At 41.3% G+C, this 24,900-nt stretch overlaps 1 protein-coding gene across 7 annotated transcripts in view; it reads right to left on the minus strand.

Moving 5' to 3' along the window:
- Nucleotides 1–24,900, minus strand: part of sfmbt2 (Scm like with four mbt domains 2) — a 220,724-nt gene that overhangs the window by 15,329 nt on the left and 180,495 nt on the right. For all 7 annotated transcript variants that reach the window (XM_059987321.1, XM_059987320.1, XM_059987325.1 and 4 more), the window contains 4 exons: nucleotides 17,573–17,748; nucleotides 14,211–14,371; nucleotides 12,146–12,412; nucleotides 2,403–2,531 (listed from right to left, as the gene is read on the minus strand). In XM_059987321.1, coding sequence (XP_059843304.1) covers nucleotides 2,403–2,531; nucleotides 12,146–12,412; nucleotides 14,211–14,371; nucleotides 17,573–17,748 — 733 coding nt within the window. The remainder of the gene's footprint in view (nucleotides 1–2,402; nucleotides 2,532–12,145; nucleotides 12,413–14,210; nucleotides 14,372–17,572; nucleotides 17,749–24,900) is intronic.

Consider the following 24,900-nt stretch of genomic DNA (forward strand, 5'->3'; position numbering starts at 1 on the left):
AAAATGAGGAAGGTTGGTCATGGGACTAGCAATCCCATCCTGTAAAAAGCCCAGGGCTACAGAAACACCAAAAAACCTTTTGGGACTTAGGGAGAGGGAAATTCTTCACCTAGAAGCATTGTGGTGAAAAGCTGGAAAACTGTGGTAGCCACTGGTCTGTTTAACCTTCTACTGGCCCAGAGCAGAAGACTCAAGTGCATTGCTGTTGGCGACCTATGCCCCAGTAGGGGCAATGGGCTCAACTAACTATGGTTTTAACCTTAACCATGGCAACGTCATGTCTGTAAATAAAGATAGAAAAAAATATTATAATTTTCTTCAGAATTGCACAGGAAGACCAGCGTAACAATTATACCTCCATATGTCTGTAATAAGTTACATGTTCGAGCAAGATTTTAATCTTAAAGCTGCCCTTCTGAAACTGCCTCACAATGAATATCGGTTTCTAATAACGCAGCTGATGTTACACTAAGGAATTGTGGCAGATTCTATATAAAATGTGAAAATTAATTGAGAAGAGTGTGGAATTGGTGAGAAAATCTGTTTAAAAAAACTATTTCCATGGTGAAATTAATTCAAGGAAGTTTATATAAACATTCAAATGAATCTATGATGAGACATAATTAACCACTGATTTTAATATCTTAATTATCAAGGAGAAAAAAAATGTTCTTTGCATCGTTAGAATGACTCATGTTACCCAGTGTAATGAATATGTGCAGCTTATCACTGCATAATTTCCACTGCAAATTTGAAGACTAGTCAAAGCATTCTGTGGTGATTTAAATCATTGCCTTTTCAGCATTTCTTCCAGTGGAGTAAATACTATTTCTATGCTAATTTTTTAAAAAATGCACATCTTGCCACATACCCGGAGCATGTATTAAACTGTGCATCAGTGACCTGTGACTGTGTGTTTTCATATGTACACCATGAAAACAGAGGAAGAAGCTCGGTATAATTGACAAACCTACAGAAAGAGCCCAAAATTGAATCATTCCCCTTCCCCATTTTTCCACAGCTTATTTGCAGAATCATAAAAACATTCAGTGCTCTAAAGGGAAAAAGTTGCTTCGTAAAATATTCCTTATTTAAGAATACAATAAAGGGCTGAAGGGAGCTGGACGATGCACATCAATACTCATGGCCTTCTACGGATGTGTAGCAGACAGCATCCTAACCTGGTGTGTCACGGCTCAGTACAGAAGCTGCACTGAGGTGGGACAGAGAAGCTCTAGAAACTGTAGTTGAAACTGCCTGTGAAGGCCAAGTGATTGGGCATATTCAAAGCAGTTAATTGATAGGCTCTTGAATAGTGAGGGCGTCAAAGGTTACAGGGAGAAGGCTGGAGAATGGGGTTGAGAAGCATAAGAAGACCACAAGACACAGGAACAGAAATAGGGTGCTCGGCCCAACAAATCTGCTTCATCATTCCATCATGGCTGATTTATTAGCCTCAATGGAGTGGTGGAGCAGACTCAACGGGCCAAACGGCCTAAATCTACTCCTATGTCTTATGAGTGGCTGCTTCCAATATATTACATTTTCAACCAGTGGAAGGGATCATGGACAGTAAAATGCATTTGTGCTCAAAAACCTTACTGTTTTGCAGATTTGAGTGAAAACAGCACCACAATAAACCAGCGCAACCTGTGGGAGCAGGTCCGAATTCTATACCCTAGTCCAGTCACTGGTCATGGTGTGAACGAAGCAGCTAGACACTTTTGTGTAATCCATCAGTAATCTTGCTTATAATTAAATACTTTTTAATCACATTAAATTGCACCATAACTTTCCCCTCATTAGCACACAAATATCTCGAAATGGATTACATTTAAATGATCTCTGTTCATTGATTTTGGCACTCAGTTCACAATCTAGGTTCTCCAATCTCATACTTCAAGTGCAATTATAAACAAAAACACAACATTGGCTGCCTGGGCACATTTTACAAGCCAAATATCCTCTCCTAAGCATGATAGACGATAAGACTCAGCACACTGAATCACATCTTTTGTTTGGTGCATTCAGTAACAGTCAGAACTAAAAGACAGATTGTCTATCGTACACCAAAGATTAGATCAGGTTGCCTCTTTCCTCTGGGGACGGAGAGAGGGGCAGATCAGATTCTCCCAGCTAAGCATGTTACCATGGAAATCGGGGTCAAACAGCAGCAAAAAAAGGGAAAATATAGACACATCTTGTACACCTTACAAATGACAAGCAAATCATGGAAGAAATATCTTGATTTTTGAGCTTTTTTAACAAAATAAGCCATTACTGACACTACAGATATTTTCCTCTCTGTTTTGATTGTGGAAAGTAGCTTAGTTAACGCGAGCAAGACTGAATAAAGTACCAGTGAGCTTTTGAATTTTAAAGGAATCATTCTGTAGAATTACCTGCTCCTGAAATATTTTAGCCAGAGGTGCGCAATCGGTGGACTTTATGAATCTAACAACGTCAGTCACTGACCATTCCAGGGGATTACTCTCCAGAACGAGTTTATCCTCTTCATTCTGCCTAATTTCCTACATGGACGCAAAACACCAAATTGATTAATTACTGCACTATAATAGAAATAACATTTTCAAAATTATATGGCTGAGGTTTCTTCAAACCTAAATTATATACTTACTTCTTTTAAGACTGTATTTATCCTTTCAAAATCTGGCCATCTAAAATTACCAGCAGTAAAATACACACACCCATGTGGTAAATGAACTCTCCTTCACTGCCTCAAGTTATTAAAAATGGAGTAGAATTCTATCACATTGTGTTTTCTTTTCAGTGAGTTGTACAGAAACAAACATTTCAACCCTCCCTGTCCGCGTCAACATCTTCTCCCGTCTACACCAACCCTATATGCCTACATTGGTACTGTATCCTTCTATGCCTTATCAAGCGTTTGTCCAAATGCTTCTTAATGAGAGCAATTGTATCTGATTCCACCAAATCTTTTGACAGCAAATCCCAAGAATCAACTATTCTCTGCATGAAAAAAAATAATGCCTTTAAAACAATTTAATCACATCTTAAATCTATGCCCTTTGTTTTTACCCCATCCATATACTTCTTCACCACATTATCTACCTGTGCTTGCCACCTTGTTGTTAATATATTTAACACAAACAAGAAGGATCTGCACAGTGTTTATCACAGTATACCTCTGATCAGAGACTTCCAATTAGGAAAGCATCTTTTCAACACCAGCCTCTGCCTCTTATTTCTGGGCCAAACTTGGATCCAGTTTGCCTCGGATCCCATGTGCCTTCACATTCTGGACCAAGCTATCTTACCTATCTAGTCCAATGCCTTAATGAAATCCATATGGACAACACATACTGCACTGTCATTATTTATATAATTTGTTAGCTCCTCAAAACAATTCAAATTAGTGAGGCTAGATTTCCCTCCCACAAAACTACACTATCACACCCCCCCACCCTTTCAAACATACAAAAATCCTGTCCCTAGGATGCTCTCTGATAATTTCCCTAGCACTGACACAAGGCTCACTGGCCTGTAGTTACCTGGCTTATCCTTGCTGCCTTTCTTAAATAAAGGAACAAGATTAGTTATCCTTTCAGGATTGTAAGGGCGAGAGGAACTTCTTTAGCCACAGGGTGGTGACTCTATGGACTCCACTGCAACAGATGGCAGTGGAAGCCAAGTCATTTGGTGTATTTAAAGGGAAGTTGATAGGCTCTGGATTAGTAAGGGCATCAACACTTACAGGGAGAAGGCAGGAGAATGGGGTTGAGAGGAAAAATAAATCAGTCATGATGGAAATGTAGAGCAAACCTGATGGGCCAAATGGCCTAATTCTCCTCCCATGTCTTATGGTACTTTGCCATGGATAATGAAGATACAACAAATCAGGGCCCAAGCTATCTTCTCCTTGATTCTATTGTGTCCCATGATATACAACATCTCCTCCTTCACAATACTGACCAGGTCATCTGAGTACCCTTCCCTGAACTCTCCATCTTGAATATTCTCCTCAGTAGTGTACACAGATGATTGTAACTTTGTAGTCATTTAGGATCTCACCTATTCGAATTAGCCCTTTATGGAGACCTACTCTCTCCCTGTTCCACTCTTGCTCCTGATATACTTAGAGATGCTTCTTTTTATAAAAATAAAACCATGAATAGGAAAGGATTAGAGGGCTTATGGGCCTAATGGGACTATCTCACCCTGATCAGTATGGACAATTTGGATTGAAGGGTTTACTTCTGTGCTATATAACTCTATCAAAAACTATATTAATCATGGTCTGCAACACTGCAATTGAATTGTTACAGTGGGATGTGAACTCAAGTTTGTGGATTAAAGGCCTGGGCAGCCAGACACTAGGCCAAAGATTTAAAGATGACCTTTATTTGAAATGTGTTGTTTGTGTTGAGGATGTGCTGGGGGTGCCTACAAGTGTCACCATGAATCCAGCAACAACACAGCATGCCCACAACTTACTAACTCCAACCTGGATGGCTTTGGTATCTGGGAGGAAATCAGACCATCCGGTTGAAACCCATGGGGATGTGGACAAACTTCTTACAGGCAGTTGCAGGAACTGAACCCTGACCTTACACTCAGGGTCACAGTGACCTCTACAGTGACTCCTTACACAGTGACCTCTACACTGTTGTTTATCGATAGCTACTGTGATGTACCCTTGTTCTGATGAACACCCAACGAGAATGACCTGACATGCTAACCCTGTCTGCTCAAAGAATGCCCCCCCCCCCAAATTCATACTGGCCATTAACCACCCATTTCTATATTCTCATATTCTCCACGAGTGGTAAGATAGCTACAGCTGCAACAACTGTAATTGGACTGGTTCCTGGATAAGTATGTTGAGAGTGATAAGGTCAATCCAAATGCAGGAAGGTGCCTCGGTCAGCATGGACAAGCTGGGGTGAAGGGCCTGTCCTGGTGCTGTGTAACTCTAGGCTCTCTAACTCTCCCCCTCCCCTTAGATTTTTCCAGCCACCTACACTCCAGGGACAACTTAAAGCAGCCAATTAAAACAACCTGCATATGTTTGTGGGAGGAAACTGCTGTAACATGGGTCACAGGGAGACCATGCGAACGCCATACAAATTATACCAGTGTCAGCAGTCTGAGATCTGGTTCCCTGAAGCCCTACTGGATGCTTCCAGCAATTTCTGTTTCGCTTCAGATATTCATTTTACATTTTCAAAACCTGTTACTGATTGACCCAAGTGTTCAATGCCACGGAGAATCTGGAGAAGGACAAAGAAGCCAGGGCCCAAACTCAAAGTGACAGGAAAAAAAACCAAAGGCAATAGGAGAGGAAGTAGTGACAATGAGGAAAATGTCACCCACCGAGAGGGGTGGAATGAAGTAAATTGATGGCACAGTAGCAAAGTGCTTATTATAACACTATTAAAGTGCCAGTGACCCAGGTTCAATTCCCATGGCTATCCACAAGGAGTTTGTACCACGTGGGTTTCCTCCAGGTGCTCTGGTTTCCTCCCACATTCCAAAGGCATACATGTTAGTAGGTTAACAGGTCATATAGGGGTAATTGGGGGGGTGAGACCTCATTGGGCTAGAAGGACCTGTTGCCACGCTACATCTCTAAAGAAATGAAATTTAAAAATGGATTAAATAATTCAAAAGCAAAACAATTGCAGTGGATAGGGGAATAAATAGTTAGTCTAGGAAAATGCTGGCAAGAGGCTAAGTCACTTCAGTCTGTGCTGTAAATTCAATACATTGGACAAAGTTTGTTACAGAATCACCGATGGCAGTGAGAAGGCGTACAGAACTGAGACAGATGATTGGTTTAAGAGCTTCGTAACACCAACCTCACGCTCAATGTCAGCAAGCCCGCGGAATAGACTGTGGACTTCAAGAAGGGGAAGTCAGAAGAACAAACACCCGTCCTCGTTGAAGGGTGAGCAGCTTCAGGTTCCTGGGCATCAGCAACTCAGAGGATCGATCCGGGACCTAACACATCGAAGGAATCATGAAGGAGGCATGCCAGTGGCTCTGCCTTGTTAGGAGTTTGAGGAGATTTGATATATCACCAAAGACTCTTATAATCTACAGATGTACAATGGGAAGTATTTGCATCACACCTAGTATAGAGGATCCAAAGCACACGAGGCTGCAGAGGGTTGTAAACTTAGCCAGCTCCATCCCTCCCTACCATTGAGGTGGTGCCTCAAGAACGCGGCATCAATCACTGAGGATCCTCACCACCTGGGACATGACCTCTTCTCGTTACAACCACAAGGGAGGAGGTACAGATGTTCGACTGTCCACACTTAATGAATCAGGAACAACATTCTTCCCTCTGCCACCTGATTCCTGAACAGTCCATGAACACTACCTTGCCATTCCTTTCCCATTTCGCATTATTTATTTATTTTGAGATTTTTAGTAATTTTATATCTTTGCACAGAATTGCTGCTGCAAAATACCATCCATGTCAGAATCTGTAATGATTTACCAGATTATTTCTGGAGATTTCTGCTGGAAACTGAACACACCTCCGGTAGATCAAAGTAAAACTCAGCCTTCATTTGCCTTTCCCCCAAAGTCAAATAGACGACTGACATTCGCTATCTAGGGTCACATGTGATGGCCAAATTAATGAGCTAATTGAAGACTGATGGTGTCTGAGGAACCATACACCATTATGAATTAATGCCTTAGGACAAGAAGGGAATAATTTAAAATAATAATGAAGTACTGCATACAATAGTTTCATGAACACCATTGGTATGCAATCTGTTATAATATTAAGGAATTAAGCAATAATGCATTGTACAATAAACTAATACAGCAAAACCAAATTACCAATTCTAATTAGCAGCAATTTAATTTCCCTTTCTCATGTTTGTTTGATACAATTAATGCAAGAATTTTTATGTTTGATTTTGTGGGAATGTCATTTTCTTTTAAGACATTTTAAATAAATTACTTGTATAAACTATTTTCTTAGCTCCCACAATACTTCAGAATAATCCACTGAACTTTAGTATGTTAAAATAGATGAAATCAGTGATGTTTGATCTTCTATCATAACTTTCAGCACCACATGACAATTCTGTCAAAAGAGAACATATCGGAATATTTTAAGGTTATAAAATGCCATGTAGACATTTCTGCAATGTTCTAGCTACCCATTTAAACATGTGACCAATTAACCTACTAACCCACATTTCTTTGGACAGTGGGAGGAAACCCATGCGGTCACAGGGAGAACATACAAACTCCTTAAGGACAGTGGTGGGAATTTGAACCTGGGTCGATAACACTATAAAAGGATTAAGCTAACCATGCTGCCCTGATAATGATTCACCAGTGTACTCACTCAGGATAGGTTCCAATGTTAGCTTGGCAACATGGAATGAAGGAAAACATTATTTATTTGAGGGGGAATGTCAGAATCAGAATCTGGTTTAATATCACTGGCATATGTTGTGAAATTTATTGTTTTTGTAATTACCTGGTTTTCTGCATTAATTACTCATAAAATGTGGGTTGATCTTCATCTAAGTCACAATAATAGATGAACACAATCTGCCTAAACAAATAACACATGAACAGTTGTACTTTGCTTGTCTTTATTGAACGTTGCTTAATCATTCACAGTGTAGCCTAGAAAAATGTATATAAACCCTTGTATTTAATAACTGGTAGAACCTCCTTTAGCAGCAATAACCCCCACCAAATGTTTCCTGTAGCTGCTGATCAGAGTTGCACAACTGCGAGGAGGAAGTTTAGACCATTCCTCCATACTAAACTGTTTCAGTTCATCAATATTTCCGAGATATCTTGCATAACAGCATTCTTCAGGTCATGCCACAGCATCTCAATTGGGTTAATGTCTGGACACTGACTCGACCATTCCAAAACAAAAACATTCTTCTTCTTAAACCATTCTGTTGTTAATTTACTCTTGAGTTTTGGATCATTGTCGTGTTGCATCATTCAACTTCTATTAAGCTTTAGTTGATGGACCACTACCCTGACATTCTCCTGTAAAATGTCTTGATACAATTTTGAATTCATTGTTCACTCAATGACTCCAAGTGTCTAGGTCCTGAGGCAGCAAAACAGCCCCCAAACCATCATTCTCCTTCTATCTCACTTCACGGTTGGGTTGAGCTTTTGGTGTTGGTGTGCAGTGCCCTTTTCTTCCAAACATATCAATGTGCATTTCTGCCAAAAAGTTCAACTTTTGTCTCATCTGTCCACAGAACATTGTTCCAGAAGTATGGAAAATCTAGATGGTCTTTCGCAAACTTTGTTTTTTTTTTGGAGAGCAGTGGCGTCCTCTGTGGTGTCCTTCCATGAACACCGTTCTTGTTCAGTGTTTTTCTTATAGTGGACACATGAACAGAGACTTTAGCAAGTTTGAGAAGTTTCCGCAAGTCTTTTGCTGTTACCCTTGGGTTCTTTTTCACCTCCTTCAGAATTGCACATTGTGCTCTTGGTGTGAACGTTGCAGGACACCCAATCTTAAGGACAGCAGCGACAGTATTGAATTTTCTCTATATGCAGACAGTTTCTCTTGTTGTGGACAGGGGAACACCCAGATCTTTAGAAATGCTTTTGTCACCTTTTCCAGCTTCATGCATCTCCATAATTCTTCTAAAGTCCTCTGAATGTTGTTTTGATTGAGGCATGATGCACATAAACTGATCCTTCTTGAGAAGAGTAGGCTCTGTCAGTAACCTAACTTTGTGTGTCTTTTTTATAGGGCAATCCACATCTTCAATCTCATCCCATTGATTGGACCACCTGACTCCAAATAGCTTTTGTAGAAAGCAATACCCCAGAGGTTCACATACTTTTTTGAACCTAGACTGTGATTGTTTAAATGTTGTACTCAGTATTGCTGAGAAGTACAACTGTTTGTACATTATTAGTTTTGTCAGGTTGTGTGTGTCTATTATTGTGACCTAGGTGAAGATCAGACCACGTTTCATGAGTAATTAATGTAGAAAAACAGGTAATTTTTCTTGCAACTATATATTAGTTAAATTAAGAAAGCAGTGCAAATAAAGTAGTGAGGTAGTGTTCATGCGTTCAATATCCATTCAGAAATAGCTCTTCCTGAACCACTGAGTGTGTGCTTTCAGTATCCTGTACCTCCTTTCCTGATGGTAGGATGGAGACAAGGGCATGCTCTGGGTGATGGGGGTCCTTAATGATGGATGCTGCCCTTTTGAGGCATCGCTCCTTGAAGATGTCCTGGATGCTACGGAGGCTAGTGCCCATGATGGAGCTGACTGAGTTCACAACTTTCTGCGGCTTCTTTCAGTCCTGTGCTGTAGTACTACCCCACCACCACCTCCCCACAGCCACCAGACGGTGATGTAGCCAGAAGAATGCTCTCTCCGGTACATCTGTAGAAACTCGCAAGTGTTTTTGCTGACATACCAAATCTTCACCAACTCCTAATGAATATAGCCACTGTTGTGCCTCCTTTGTAACTGCACCGATATGTTGGGCCAACAATCGATCCTCCGAGATGATGACCGCTGTGTGCTTCCCTCACCTTAGCCGTTCCAAAGGCCACAATCATTTGGTTGGGTGCCAAGGTTGTTGCTGTGACATCACTCAAACCAGCTGATCTCACTCCTGTACACCTTTTTGTAATGATCTAAAATTCTGTCCACAACAGCGCCATCAGGAAATTTGAAGATGCCTTTTGAGCTGTGCCTAGCCACACAGTCATGGATGTACAGAGAATAGAGTAGAGAGCTAAGCATGCATCCTCGAGGATCCACTTGCAGAGGCCCAGGTTTTGGAGCTTTTTCATCCACCATGACTCATAACATTGCCCTTTCTACCTCCAGTTGTAATTTGTACTCCACATCCTGGTTACTATTTCGAGGCCTGTATACAACTCCCAGCAGGGTATTTTTACACCTGCAGTTTCTTAACTCTACCCACAAGAATTCTACATCTTCCAATCCGATGTCACCTCATCTTGAGGATTTAAGTTTTTACTCACAGAGCTATACTGACCTTTCCCAGAGGAGATTCCAATGATCCAGGAATCTTGAACTCTGCCCCCCGCACCAATTCCTCAGCCATGCATTAATCTACCAAATCATTCCATTCTTAAGCTCACTGGCACAAGAGACAGGCAACGATCCAGAGATTACTACACTGGGGGTCCCGTTTTTCCGGTTTCTACTTAACTTCCTATATTCTTTCCTCACAATCTCCTTCATCGCTGGTTCCAAATTGTACCACGAGTTCTGGATATTGACCCTCCTGTGGACCCTAATCCACGATATCCAGGCAAAACACCATCTGAATATCTATCACATCCGCAGAATCTGCCCCACCAGCTATCAAATCCCTATCACTACTGCATTCCTCTTCTCCCTTCTCTGAATGCCAAAGACCTGCTCACTGCATCTTCTTCCTGGTAGATCGTCCCCACCAACGGTATCCAAAGCGGAATTATTAAGGGAATTGGCCACAGGGGTACTCTGCACTGGCTGCCTAGTCCTTTCCCTCTCCTAGTCACCCAGGTGGCTCAATTAAGACTCACTCCTTAGGAATGACTACCTCCCTGTAGCTCCTATCCACCACCTCCTCTTCACCATCTCCCAGTTCCAGTTCATTAACAGAGCTGCAACTCAGTGCACTTTGTGCAGATGTAATTAGGAACTCCCAAGGTTCACACATCTCACACAAGGAGCATTTTGCCGGTACCCATTTTCAGCTGGGTGGACTGGAGCAGTGTGTGGTTAAGTGCCTTGCTCAAGGCCACAACACGCTGCCTCAGCTGGGGCTCAAACTCACAACCTTCAGATCACCTTAACCACTTGGCCACACGCCACTTCACACAAGGAATCTGGACCCATTCTCTGTGCACTAGCTAAATGAGTCCCATTTACTCTTACTTGGACCATTACTCTCTAAACCAGGGCCCATGGACCGCTTGCTTGATGGCATTGGTCCATTGCATCATCAAAAAGGCTGGGCACTCCTGCTGAAAACCTTTCCTATTCACCTTTTAAATGTTGTTGATGTACCCACCTCAACCTCTTCCTCTGGTAGCTCATTCCATATACAGACTACCCTCTGGCTGAAAATGCAGCCACATCGGTTCCAATTAAATTTCTCCCCGATTAGAAAATAGTCTACGTCTTTTATGAAGTCAACAATGGGTGGATTTGTTCATCCTTACTACAATGTATTGGACCCGATTGGGACTCAACTTCAATGCTGCACATCCTCCGCATGCAAATAGCGGCAATACAACATAGAACAGTGCAACACAGAAACAGGCCCTTTGGCCTACAACATTGTGCCAAATTAATAATTTGTTAATAACAAAGTTAGTAACAAGTTAGTAATCAAATGTCTTCTGCCAAGCACAACGCTCATACCCTTCCACTGGCCTCACATTCATGTGCTTATCTAAACGTCTCAAAGTTTCTAATGTTTCTCTGCCTCGACCAGCACCCCAGGCATCTACCACTCTCTGTGTAAAAAAACTTGCCACTCTCATTTCCTTTGAAGTTACCCCCCCTCACTTTAAACGCTTGCCCTCTGGTATTAGACATATCAAGCCTGGGAAAAAGATACCGTCCGTATAGTGACTCCTCTCATCTTATAAACCTCTATCAGATCTCCCCACAACCTCTGCCATTCTACAATAAATAACCCAAATGTGTCCAACCTCTCGTTGTAGCACATGCCCTCTAATCCTTGTATTATTCTTAAAAGACAATTAGATAAAACACACAATCAACACTAAAAAGCACAACTGAAAATGGGCAAGGTGTAAAACCTGAAGCACCCACTGAATTTTACCTTTAGATAAATCACAGTGAGGTTCTTTTCAGGCAGCCTTGCTGCAAACTGACAATTGGATTGGCAAGACATTTTCCAACCCTGACAATTTTAAAATTCACCATGGAAAGCAAAAGCCAATATTCTGCAAAATGACTGCAGCATTCATTTATAAACTGCTTATAATATAGGAAAAATAGACCAAGGTACTATTACCAAATCTGATCGAATCTACTTTCCAACAGATGAAGTGGATTAGAAAAAAAAATAAGTTGCACAGAATACAAATTCTTAATAATAACTGTAGCCAGCCACAGTTCACTGAACACTGTTAATTTACCTTTGGTGCTGAGCATTTGAGGGAATCATATTTGTCATCCTCAGATAGAGACAATGTTCGTGCCCTTCTCTTCCGCCTTGCACTGTCTACTATGTAAGGCCTAGGTTGCTCTGAAGCAGATCTCAACCTTTCTAATCGTTTTGGTTTGACGTCAGGCATTTCAGAGGAGGTGTCTGTCTGGTCATCCCGTGGCTCTGAGCTGGTTCCATCACTTCCTGTTTCATCATCTATCGCATCATGGACATCTTCTTTGTCCTCTCCATTTTCCTACAGTTCATTTGGTACACAAAATAGCAAAATAAAAATGTCAGTTACTGCTGTGCTTGCCATGACTGTTATACATATATGGAAACATTTTTGGATCTTAACGTCTGTCAGACTGAGAGACCAAGGCAAAGTACAGGATTTTCGAAGGCAGCCTGTCCTGCGGTTAGAGGATTGATGCACCATCGATAACTCCAAAAGAGTGGAAGTAGAGTAAATACTGAAAGGCTTTTATTAGCAGTAAAATGGATCCACGTCCGTGCTGGATGACTGAGGGAGGAGCAGAAACACAATCATCTTTATCCAGGGCACAGGAGCAGTCAGCAGAGGGGCATGTCCAGACAGGTATACATGATTTACACCACAAGGCTTTTCTGTATGTGTGAGTAACTGGGAGGGTGGGAAAGGGGCCTACTTTCCTGTTGTTGTCATTTTGTTTTGCTTCGTTGATGTTGTTGCTGCTTTTGTTCTTCTGCCGAACATTACGGGCATGCGATGTTGGCGCCAAAATGTGTGGCGACGCTTGTGGGCTGCCTCCCAGCAAATCATTGGGTTAAGTTGACTGTTAATGCAAACCACCACTTCACTGCATATTTTGATGAGCATGTGATAAATAAACCTGAATCCAAATCTGCGGTAGAACAGAGGGATCTGGGAATATGAATCTATCATTCCTTGAAAGTGGCATCACAGGTAGAGTATTGCGTACAGGAATTGGGATGTGATGTTAAAGTTGCATAAGACATTGGTGAGGCCTAATTTAGAGAATTCTCTGCAGTCCTGGTCACCCAGTTATAGGAAAGGTATCAAAAAGATTGAAAGACTATAGAGAAAAATTCCAAGGATGTTACTGAGATTTGAGGAGATGATTTATGAGAAGTGGTTGAATAGGTTAGGACTTTATTTCCTGGATTGTGGGAGAATGCAGGGAGGTTAGCTAGATATATATATAATATTCTGAGTGGTATATATGAGGTAAATGCAAGCAGGCTTTTTCCACTGAGGTTGGGTGGGACTAGAACTAGAGGTCACAGGTTAAGGGTGGAAGGTGAAACTTGAGTGGGAACTTCTTCGCTCAGAGGGCGGTGCGAGTGTGTTACGAGCTGCTGGCAGAAGTGGTGGATGCGGGTTCGATTGCAGCACTTAAGAGAAGTTGGCAAGTGCGTGGACGGGAGGGGACGGCTATGGTTCAGGTGCAGGTCAAAGGGATTAGACAGAATAACAGCATGGACTTGATGGGCCAAAGGGATATTTCTGCACTGTAGTGATTTACGAATCTGGGTTCTTCCTTCAAACAAATTGTATTAATCCTACTTTATTCCTGTGCCTTGCTAATGCCATTCTCTTTCACCCATTTAACTTTACAATGTAGATCCCAAAAAGCTACAGATGCTGGAAATCTGAAATTAAAAACAGAAAACACTGGATAAAGCTCAGCAGATCAAGTCGCACTTTTTTAAAGAGAAAATTAACATCTCAGATCAAAGACACTTCATCCGAACTGATGATATTTCTGTGCCCACAAATGCTGCCTGACCTGCTGGGTTTTCTCAGTATTTTCCATTTGAGTTCCATGTGTGAAATGTTAATTTGGTTTACAGTGGAGTTCACTCATCTGTTGCACAGCCTTCTCAGTAAAATGTTCCCTGATACTCATTCCTAAATTGTAAGACACTGATGTGGACTGATTTTTTCAAATTAGCATTACCTAACAAGACAAAACTAATAATTTATACAGACAATGACTAACAAATCTGCAGCACAGAGTTGCAAGCCTCCGTAAAGAAAATGCCAGTGATACCTGGGAAGCATAGTCGACTGAAGTAGATGAACGTTTTTTCTTTTGCACAAAACAGGACCTGCGTTTCTTCCTCCTCCTTGCGGGCTTTTTGTTGTTGTTTTCCATGCTGCTGTGTCCTACAGGAGGCCTGACGATTTTCTTCTTTTTTCCATAGTAATAAGCTGGAAGAAACGGAACAAAGTTTTTAATTTGTCTAATTTAGGGATACAGCTCAGTAGCCGGCCCTTCCAGCCCAATGAGCCCACACTGCCCAAGTACACCCTTGTGAGCAGTTAACACGAAAAACTCTTCAGATGCTGGAAATCCACACAAAATGCTGGAGGAATTCAGCAGGTCAGGCACCACTTACAGAAGTGAATAAACAATCAATGTTTTGGGCCGAGATCCTTCTTCAGGACTGCAAAGGAAAGGGGAAGACACCAGAATAAAAAGATGGAGGGGAGGGGGTGGGATAGAAGGTGATGGGTGAAGCCAGGCGGGTGGGAAAGGTAAAGGGTTGGAGACAAAGGAATCTTATAGGGAAGGAGAGTGGAGCACTGGTGAAAGGTAAGGAGGAGGGCATCCAGGGTGAGGTAATAGGCAGGTGAGAAGAGGTAAGGGGACAGAGTGATCAATAGAAGAAGGGAGGGGGAGGGATTTTTTTAAAAACCGGAAAAAAAATCAATATTCACGCCATCAGGTTAGAGGCTTTCCAGAAAGAATATATGGTGTTGCTCCTCCATCCTGAGGGTGGCCTCAATTTTGAGTATTGTGTACAGATTTGGCATAAGAGGCGGCCACGGACTAACATGTCGGTATGGGAATGGGATTTGGAATTAAAATACTTGTCCGGTACGGGGTAGTTAAGATTTTGGCAGATGGAGCAGATGGAGGTGCTCGATGAAGCAGTCCCCCCGTCTTACGACAGATCTCACCAATGTACAGGAGGCTGCATCGGGAGCACCGGACACAATAGACAACCCCAGCAGATTCACAGGTGAAGCGTTCCCTCACCTGGAAGAGCCCGCTGACCTGTACAACTATGGAATGCGAAGGAAACTGGAACACCATGAGAAAACCCACGCGGCCACTGCGGGAACCCACAAGCTCCTTACAGGCAGCAACAGAATTGAACCTGGGTTGTTGGTGTCTAGTTCTTGTTATTATGATTCAAAAAGCTGTTTCTTCAAATAATTTGTTTCTTCCTTTAATTGACATATGGTGAATAAAGTTGATCCTTGATGAATTTGAAGTAGTGAGCAAGCATTTTCAGGGAAACACCGCCTGGGAAATTTTGAAGTGACTTGTTATTTTCCTCAGGGTACTATTCAGAGTTAAGACGTTAACATAACTGATTTTTGTCCATTTTTACAGTTAACTTCAAAGGAAGTATATTTCTGAGCAGCAGCAGAGTGCAGCTGGGTATGAATATGTAACATTGTCAATCAAGAATACATTTCCCCTAAGTTTTTGTGTTAATAATATATGTACACTAAGAGTTTAAAAAATAGACACTCGTAATTCTTCTTTCTGCTGTTTCTCTTCCTCCCCCACTCTCATTCCTGATTTAAGATTACCTTTGTCACAAGTGCATTGAAACATAGTGAAATGTATCATGTGCATCGAACTAAATCAGCGAGGATTGTGTTGCAAACCCCACAAGTGTCTCTATGCTTCCAGCACCAACACAGCTTGCACCACTAGTTCCCTTCCACCCACAGATGCCACTGGACCTGCTGAGATCCTCCAGAAGCTTGTTTGCAGTGTTTGAATAATATAAATACGCATTTCTCAAGGGTGCAACAGCATACTGGCCTTATCAACTGGAGAAACACAGCAGTTCATTCACTTCTAATACACTAACACCATAAGACACAAGAGCAGAATTAGGTTATTTGGCCCATCGAGTCTGTTCCACCATTCTACCATAGCTGATTTATTCCCCCCCCCCCACCCCATTCTCTTGCCTTTTCCCCGTAACCTTTGACACGCTTACAAATTAAGAACCTATCAACCTCTGCCTGAAGTACACCCCATGACTTGGCATTCACAGCTGTCTGTAGCAATGAATTCAGTACAGAAACTCAGCTTCAGAAAACAAGTTCAGCATGAAACGATGCACATGTTTAGCAGTGACAACTGAATATGGAGCGCTATATTTACCACTTGTATGGTAACCAATTAAGGAGGATCTGTTTAAGATGAGTGGAAGAAAACTTAGGGGAGATGTCAGAGATTGCATTGTTCATGCAGAGAGTAATAAATAAGCGTGTGGACTATACTGCCGGGGGTGGTGTAGAGGCAGATACATAAAGGGACATTTAAGAGACTCTTAGATAGGCAAATGGATGTAAAAAAAAATGGAGGGTTATGGGCTGCATAGGAGGGAATGGGTGGATTGATTGTGACCTCAGCACAGCATTGTGGGCTGAAGGGCCAGTGCTGGCTGTACTGTTCTATGTTCAACTAATAACCCAGATATACTAAGTCATTAGGTAGTTCTACAAATAGCTGCATTCAGAAACAGTGCTGAGGAACCAGGAGGAGTACCACAAACTGTTCCCAGTTATCACCACCCCATCAACAAACTTTTTGTTCTCCTTCCCCCCAATTCCAGCCTTCCTTTAAAAGGTTAACACTCACAAACTCAGGTCTCTGCAGATTAAAATTATATTTTGACAGGATTTAAAAACCCAGTACAATTTCCTATAAATGGTATGGCATGAATAATTGAAGGTGATTCGGAGGTTTGTAAAGACTTTCGTATTTTCATCTGTGAACAATAGATTAAAATTAAATAACTAAGGAAATTAAATTTGTCACGTGTACATCAAGACATTGCACATACAGTGAAATGTGTCATTTGCATCAAATCAAATCAGTGAGGATTGTGCTGGCCAGCCTGTAAGTGTCACCCTGCTTCTAGTGCAGAAATAACATGCCTACAGCTCCATCACCCTAACTGGTACGTCTTTGGAACGTGGGAGGAAACCCGTGCGGACACGAGGAGAACGTGTAAACTCCTTACACGCACGGGTGGGAATTGAAACATGATCGGTCATCACTGGCACTGTAGAGTTCAACGCTAACCACTACACCACCATGCCACTACTTATGTGGTCATGTCCTTATGTGTGAATGGTTCACAAGTTCAACAGCATCTGACAGCAGCTTTCTGCTCATTACAAAGAATAAAAATCAAAAAATCTGCAGATGCTGGAAACAGGAAATGCTGGAATCACTGAAAAAAGTCAGAGAGCATCTGTGGAAAGAGAATGAGTTAACACTGCAGGTCCTGCTTCTCTTTCCACAGATGGAGCCTGGTCCAGAATTTTCTGTTTGTAGACACAGATCACCTGGTTATAAAATTTATGTGTACTTACTATATTTTGTTTTTGTGTGCACAGAGCAATTTTCTGGGCACTTGTCAGTCACCATGAGTGGTCCAAATAAATTGGGGCAGCACTCTAACTTCATGCACGTCCTCCTGCAGAAATCAGCCACCCGATCTGCTGTCCTCACGATTTTCATAATTGCCCGGTACGTTTTCCCTTTGTACCTTAAAAATAAAGACAATCCAATTGAAACAATTTACAGACCATTTGGGTAAAATTGCACAGGTATTTTACTGCCCTGCCTCCATAACTGCCAGATCAAGTACATGAAAGTTAACTCAAATTCCTACTTCATATAGTGAATCCGGTGATTGTACAACCAAGTAATTGACCTGCGCCATCAAAAATCAGTGGTTCCTATCATATATAGTGGCATCCAATCTAGGACCATTACACTCAAAAACAGTTGTTCTCCTCAAGCAGACAAATTGATCAACACCTCCATTCACAAACCAACCCTATCAACCAGACCACCACTACTTTATCTTTTCCTACCGTATGTACCGATACTCCTGGACATAGTATCACTTCATGTGTATATAATCAGTCTAGGTATACAAGCTGATCTTATTTATTCATATTTATCGTGTTCTCCTGTTGTGTTCTTTAAGCTTATTGTGTTCTTTTATTTTGCAACAGATCTGGAGTAACAATCGTTTTGTTCTCTTTGTGTACTGAAGAATGACAATAATCAATCTTTCCTGAGGTGCAGTTACACTGGTGAACCAGAATGAAATGATTGAAATGAATGCAATTTCATTTTGTTTGAAAAGACCAAACAGAACCTCTAATTTCGATTGCAATCACACTATTTTCAACTGATGTTCTTTCCACTGAAATCTAGTCAATCAATCCAAAATTTTCAGTTGCAGAATCTGACATGCAAAATTACGTTACCAGTTATCAGATACCGATGTTTTACAGAGAACAACAATGATATAATTTTCCTCTGTGTTCTCTCAAATTGTCTGGCTGTAATTATCTCTTGCTAGTTTCCTTTGTTGTGGTCGTTTCCTCAAATTGGTTGCCTCACCCCAGCTGTGCGCAGATGGTGAGTCATCTTAGCAGGCAATGAATGCATATGTTGCCCAGAATTCACACCATAGCTTGTCTTTCAATTAGGCTCAACACAATTTCCATTGCTGTATCCCATTTGGACTGGAAGTTATTACTCAATTGCTTAGTGTATAGTAAGCTTGATTTAAACTGAAATCTATGGTATGTTAATAGGTTTGCTTAAACCAGGAACACGTTTAGTGAAGTTTTCTTTCAATGGCCTTGATATTTGGCAGCAAGGAAACACATGGCAGTTCACGACTGTGCCAGGTTATAATTGACTGATTAGCTTTATCTGTCACACGAATTTTAAAGCATCCAGTGAAGTGTGTTGTTTGTGTCAACAACTAACAAAGTCCAAGGATATGTTGGGGACAGCCCCACGTGTCGCCATGTTCCCAGTGCCAACATAGCAGGCCCATAATTTACTAACCATAACTCTACACCGTACGTCTTTGAAATCTGTGAGGAAACTGAAGCACCCGAAGGAAACCCGCTTAGTCAAAGGAAGAATGTGCAAACTGCTCCCAGACAGTGGCAGGAATTGAACCCCGATCGCTGATCACTGGTGCTGTCAAGCACTGCGGTGAACGCTACGCTATTGCGCCACCCATATGCTTTACCCGTGCTGTTCACAAGCTGTGTACCTTCCCCTTCTTGCAGGAGGAGATGGCAACAAAGTCAGCCTGACACAAAAGATTACTACCATCTGGGAAGAGGTGCAGGAGCCTGAAGAGCCACACTCGAAGTTTAAGGAACAGCTTCTTCTCCTTTGCCATCAGATTTCTGAATGTTCCAAGAGCACTCGCTCACAATTCATTGCCTGCACTGTTATTTGTTTGTAACTCATAGTAATCTCTTTTGTCTTGCTTTGTATGACTACAGCAAAACAACAGACTTCATGACATATGCCAGTGATAATAAACATGATTCTGATTATGAAGAGGTGTCCCCTTTCAAAACAAAAGGCCCAGTTATTATAAGAAAGGCAAAGCCTAAGTCACAGATTCTGTTACAATGGCAGACTGATTGATAAATCACTTCATCCCAAACCTCTTTCGAGTGCTTCACCACCTCACATATTTATTTTCCTTAGGCAGCTCTATGGGAATGAATACTTGCTTTTATTCTGGTTTTGGGAGTTCCAAGATAATAATGTACACCAGCTGAAAATGTAGATGTTTGAAAGACCTAGTTGGCTTGTAGCGCCTTCAGGGACACGGGCCAAATGCAGGAAAGTGGGAGTAGCTGGGTGGTAAACGTGGTTGGCATGGATTGGATGGTCTAAAGGGACAGCACTCATGCTGTAATGCTCTATGAAAGTTACCAACACAGAAGTGAACTTGTAGGTTAAATATTAATCAGCTGATGAAAACCATTTGTCATCTTAAAGTACATATTCTTGAACATTTACCATCATAGAAGCTCCAACCCACAGTTGGAAGGTTGCTGCTAGACAATTTAAAATAAAAGAACATTCAGACTCCAAGTGGACATTTAATTGAAGAATTAGGGAGCTTTTGTTCCTTCGAACATTATTCATTCTTGTCAAAACAAAGCTATTTTGGTAACAGGCGACCAATTATTCTAGTCCAAAATTAATCTGGCTTTGAAGTACCTACTTATATTTTACCAGTGAAATATTACATCTGGGAGAAATTATATTATTATTTAGTTAAAGCCATTTCTATTCACAACAATTTAAGAACAGATTAAAATTGCGCTTACATGGGAACTGTTTGTTATAATTATTTGACGATATCTTTCTACTTAAAGACTGGCAATTTTACCTCCAAAGAATCAAAATATTTTGGTTATGTTAGATATTGAGATTTTTATTTTTACTGATATTTATAGATATAACACATTCAGGACCCCCATCAGCAGGTGATGCCCTTTTCTCACTGATACCATTGGGAAAGAGGTACAGGAGCCTGAAGGCACACACTCAACGTTTCAGGAACAGCTTCTTCCCCTCTGCTATCCGATTTCCGAATGGACATGGAACCCAATCTTGCTACTTTTTTTTTATTTTTCCACTGCTTATTTAACTATTTAATATATATTTAAAATTCAAGTTTTTCCTCTATTATTATGTCATGCATTGTACTGTGGCTGCAAAGACAACAAATTTCACGACGTATGTTGGTGATATTAAAATTGACTTTGATTCCAATACAAAATTGCCAAATTTCCAATGAATCACAAAAAAATCATTTTATTTTTACCTAAACTTAATAAAATACACCAGGCAACCGCAGACTAGTCAGCCTGACATCAGTGGTGGGAGAAGTTCAAGAAACAATAATTAATTAGTACTCAGTTAATTAGTTTGGATTGATTAGAGAAAGCCAGCATGGATTCGTTAGAGGGAAACTTGATAGAGATTTCAAGGGAAATTTCAGAGGGTCAATTAGAAAAATGCAGTTAAAGTGATACATACGCACTTTCAGAAGACGTCGGATAAAATGGCAGTAATAGCCTCATTTCCAAAGCTGGAAGAACGAAAGGACATAGCGAAATAATTGACCAAGTAATTGGGGAGAGAGAATAGCAATGAATGGCTGTTGTTTAGAGTGGTGGGAAATGGACAGCGGAAATCCCAGGGGTTGCTTCTAGGACTTTTCCTAATCTATACTCAGTGGCCACTTTATTAGGTATTAATTCAGACAATGCATGTGACCTTGGGGGATCTTAGAAAGGCAGCTTCCAACAAGAGGACTTGGTGTGCACGAGTCCGTGAGGTTGTGAGGAGTCGGGCTCGACTTAACGACTGAATAACGATGAACTGGCAACGGGGCGGTGGGGGGTGGGGGGGAGGCATGATCTGAGGGGAGATCGGACAGAGGTGTACAAGTTTATGTGATGCAAAGATACATAAACAATATCCTTTTCCAAGGATTAAGGTATCCAATACCAGAGGGAATACACTTGTGAGAGAGGGCAATTCAAAGGAGTGGTGACAGTCATGCTTTTTTTATATACAGAGAATGATGGGTACCTGGAATACACTGCCTGGTGTGGTGGTAGAGGCCGAGGTAAGGCCTTATAAGAGATGTTTAGATAGGCACATGAATGTGAGGAAATTGGAATATGGACAGTGTGTAGGCGTAAGAGAACAGTTAGCCATTTGATTTCTAATGTAATTGATTCAGACGAAGGGCCTGCTCCTGTGTTGTACTGTTCTATGTTCTCTGTTCTAACCTGGTCTTCAGCTGGGGTAGCATATCCCCCTCAAGGTTCGATGTGTTATGCAGAGATGCTCTTCTGTACACCTTCGCCAGTCTGGCCAGTCACCTCTGACCTCTCTCATTTACAAGGTATTTTTGCCCATCGGATGTTTTTTGTTTCTCGCACCATTCTCTCTAAACTACAGGGACTGCTGTGTCTGAAGATCCCAGAAGATCAACACTTTCTGAGATACTCAAACCACCCCGTCTGGCACCAACAACCATTCCACAATTCAAAGTCACTTAGATCATATCTTTTCCTCCATTCTGATGTTTGCTCTGAACCTCGTGACCATGTCTGCATGCTTTTATGCATCAAATTGCTCCCACATGATTGGCTGATTAGATATTATTAAAGAGCAGGTGTACTGGTCTATCTAATAATGTTGCCACTGGGTGCATATTAATGACAATAAATAACAAACAAGCAACAATGGAAATACAGGATACAGAGGCACAAAATGCGAAGTTATGGAAGTCATGATGATATTTATTTGTTCAAAACCAGAAGATTATGTCTAGTTCTTTTCGCCACAGCTAATGATGCAAAGACTTTAGAGAGGGTGCAGAAGGGATATACCAAAAATAAATAAAAGAAACTGCAAATGTTGAAAATGCGAAATTAAAAAAAAATTACAAGATGCTGGAAAAAACTGAAAAGATCAAAAGATCAACAACATCTATAGAAAAAGAAATAAAGTTAAAATTTCAAGTCAATTCTAAGCTGTGGGGGGGGGATGCGAAGGGGGATATTTCTGAGTGGGTGTTATCTCAGGCAGAGACAGAACAGGAAAGGTTATTTTCCAGTCAAAGCTAAATTCTGAAACCATAATGAGAATATCGGAAAATCCTTGCAGATTATTTGGTGTCTGACTGACTTAATATTACAAAAACATGGAACGATACAGCACAGGAAAGGCCTTTGGGCCCACAGTTCTTTTTTCAACACTATGTCTAATTAAACACAATCTCTTCTGTAGAACAGATGTGGCATCTTTGACAGAAACATGAAAATTAAGCTAGAAGTTCAGAAATTCAATAGATTTCAGAGGACTGCAAATGTATCCAGTCAGAGGATGGAATGTACTCTTCAAGTTTGCTTTGGGTTCATTGGACAGTGAAGGAGGCCACAGAAAGATAGATCAGAGTGGGAGAGTTAAAGTGAGGGACATGGGATGTATAGGGTCACCTTTGCAGACTGAATAGAGGTGCTCTGCAAAGCAGTTATCTAAATCCGCAAACAAGAGAAAATGCGCAGATGCTGAGTTCCTCTAGCATTTTTGTGCATTATCTAAATCTACGCTCCAGATCTCCATTGTTGTTGTGGCGACATTCTGAGTTTGATCTCCCTGAAGTGTGGGAAGAAATTAATGATCAAGTCTTGCATATCCACGGTAGAAATGGAACTGTGAACTAGGGAATCAGGAAGGGAACTGTCCCTTTGGAAAGTTGTGAGGGGATGGAAAAGGTGGAAGTGCCTGTGGTGGAACCTCACTGAAGGTGTTGGAAACTGCAAAGAATATTAGCTTGGATAGAAGGTGAAGATTAGGGAAATCTGATTATGGGAGGGAAGGAGATAGGGTGAGAGGAAAGATGTAGGAAATAGATGGGAAGCATTTGAGGGCTCTGTCAACCACGAAGAAGGGAAGTTGTGGTTAAGGAGAGGAAGATATCTAAAGAGGATTCAATGGAAGTAGGACTTTAGTTATCGAGATAAACTAGGAGATTAGAGCTATTCTCTTTGGAATAAAATTTGAGAGGGCATCCAACGCAGCATGTTACTGCATGAAGACTATGGACAGAATAGATAGGGAGGACTGATTTAACACACTGTATGTACATTTGGAATGTATCGCTGGGGAGAGCATTGGGGAACGCTCAACTGCAACATTCAGAAAAGAACTGCCAAAGCATCTTAAAAAAAGACTTCAGGGTGATGGGTAAATGACTGGGAAGTGAAAGTGCCCGGTTGACTTTTACAAAAATTTGCTATAAACTCTATGGGCTGAATGGTCTCCTCCTGTTTGTAACTATTTTGTGATTCAAGAGATTCTTGTTAACACTGACCATGATGTCCATCTACACTAATCATCACCCCACCCTCACACCGCCCAGAGCGTAGAAGAACGAGGGGAGATTTGATAGAGGTATACAAAATTATGAGGGATATATCGCGCTTTTAACAAGTTTAAAAGTGGATAAATCTCCGGGTCCTGACAGGATATTCCCCCAGACCTTGAGGGAAGTTTCTGTAGAAATAGCAGGAGCTCTGACGGAGATCTTTAAGATGTCGTTAGAAACGGGGATTGTGCCGGAGGATTGGCGTATTGCTCATGTGGTTCCATTGTTTAAAAAAGGTTCTAGAAGTAAGCCTAGCAATTATAGACCTGTCAGTTTGACATCAGTGGTGGGTAAATTGATGGAAAGTATTCTTAGAGATAGTATTAATAATTATCTGGATAGACAGGATCTGATTAGAAGTAGCCAGCATGGATTTGTGCGTGGAAGGTCATGTTTGACAAACCTTATTGAATTTTTTGAAGAAGTTACGAGGAATGTTGACGAGGGTAAGGCAGTGGATGTAGTCTATATGGACTTCAGCAAAGCCTTTGACAAAGTTCCACATGGAAGGTTAGTTAAGAAGGTTCAGTCGTTAGGTATTAATGCTGGAGTAATAAAATGGATTCAACAGTGGCTAGATGGGAGATGCCAGAGAGTAGTGGTGGATAATTGTTTATCGGGATGGAGGCCGGTGACTAGCGGGGTGCCTCAGGGATCTGTTTTGGGCCCAATGTTGTTTGTAATATACATAAATGATCTGGATGATGAGGTGGTAAATTGGATTAGTAAGTATGCCGATGATACTAAGGTAGGAGGTGTTGTGGATAATGAGGTGGGTTTTCAAAGCTTGCAGGGAGATTTATGCCAGTTAGAAGAATGGGCTGAACGATGGCAGATGGAGTTTAATGCTGAGAAGTGTGAGGTTCTACATTTTGGCAGGAATAATCCAAATAGAACATACAGGGTAAA

The sequence above is a fragment of the Hypanus sabinus genome, chromosome 13 (genome assembly GCF_030144855.1).
Source record: "Hypanus sabinus isolate sHypSab1 chromosome 13, sHypSab1.hap1, whole genome shotgun sequence".
In the NCBI taxonomy this organism is placed as follows: Eukaryota; Metazoa; Chordata; class Chondrichthyes; order Myliobatiformes; family Dasyatidae; genus Hypanus; species Hypanus sabinus.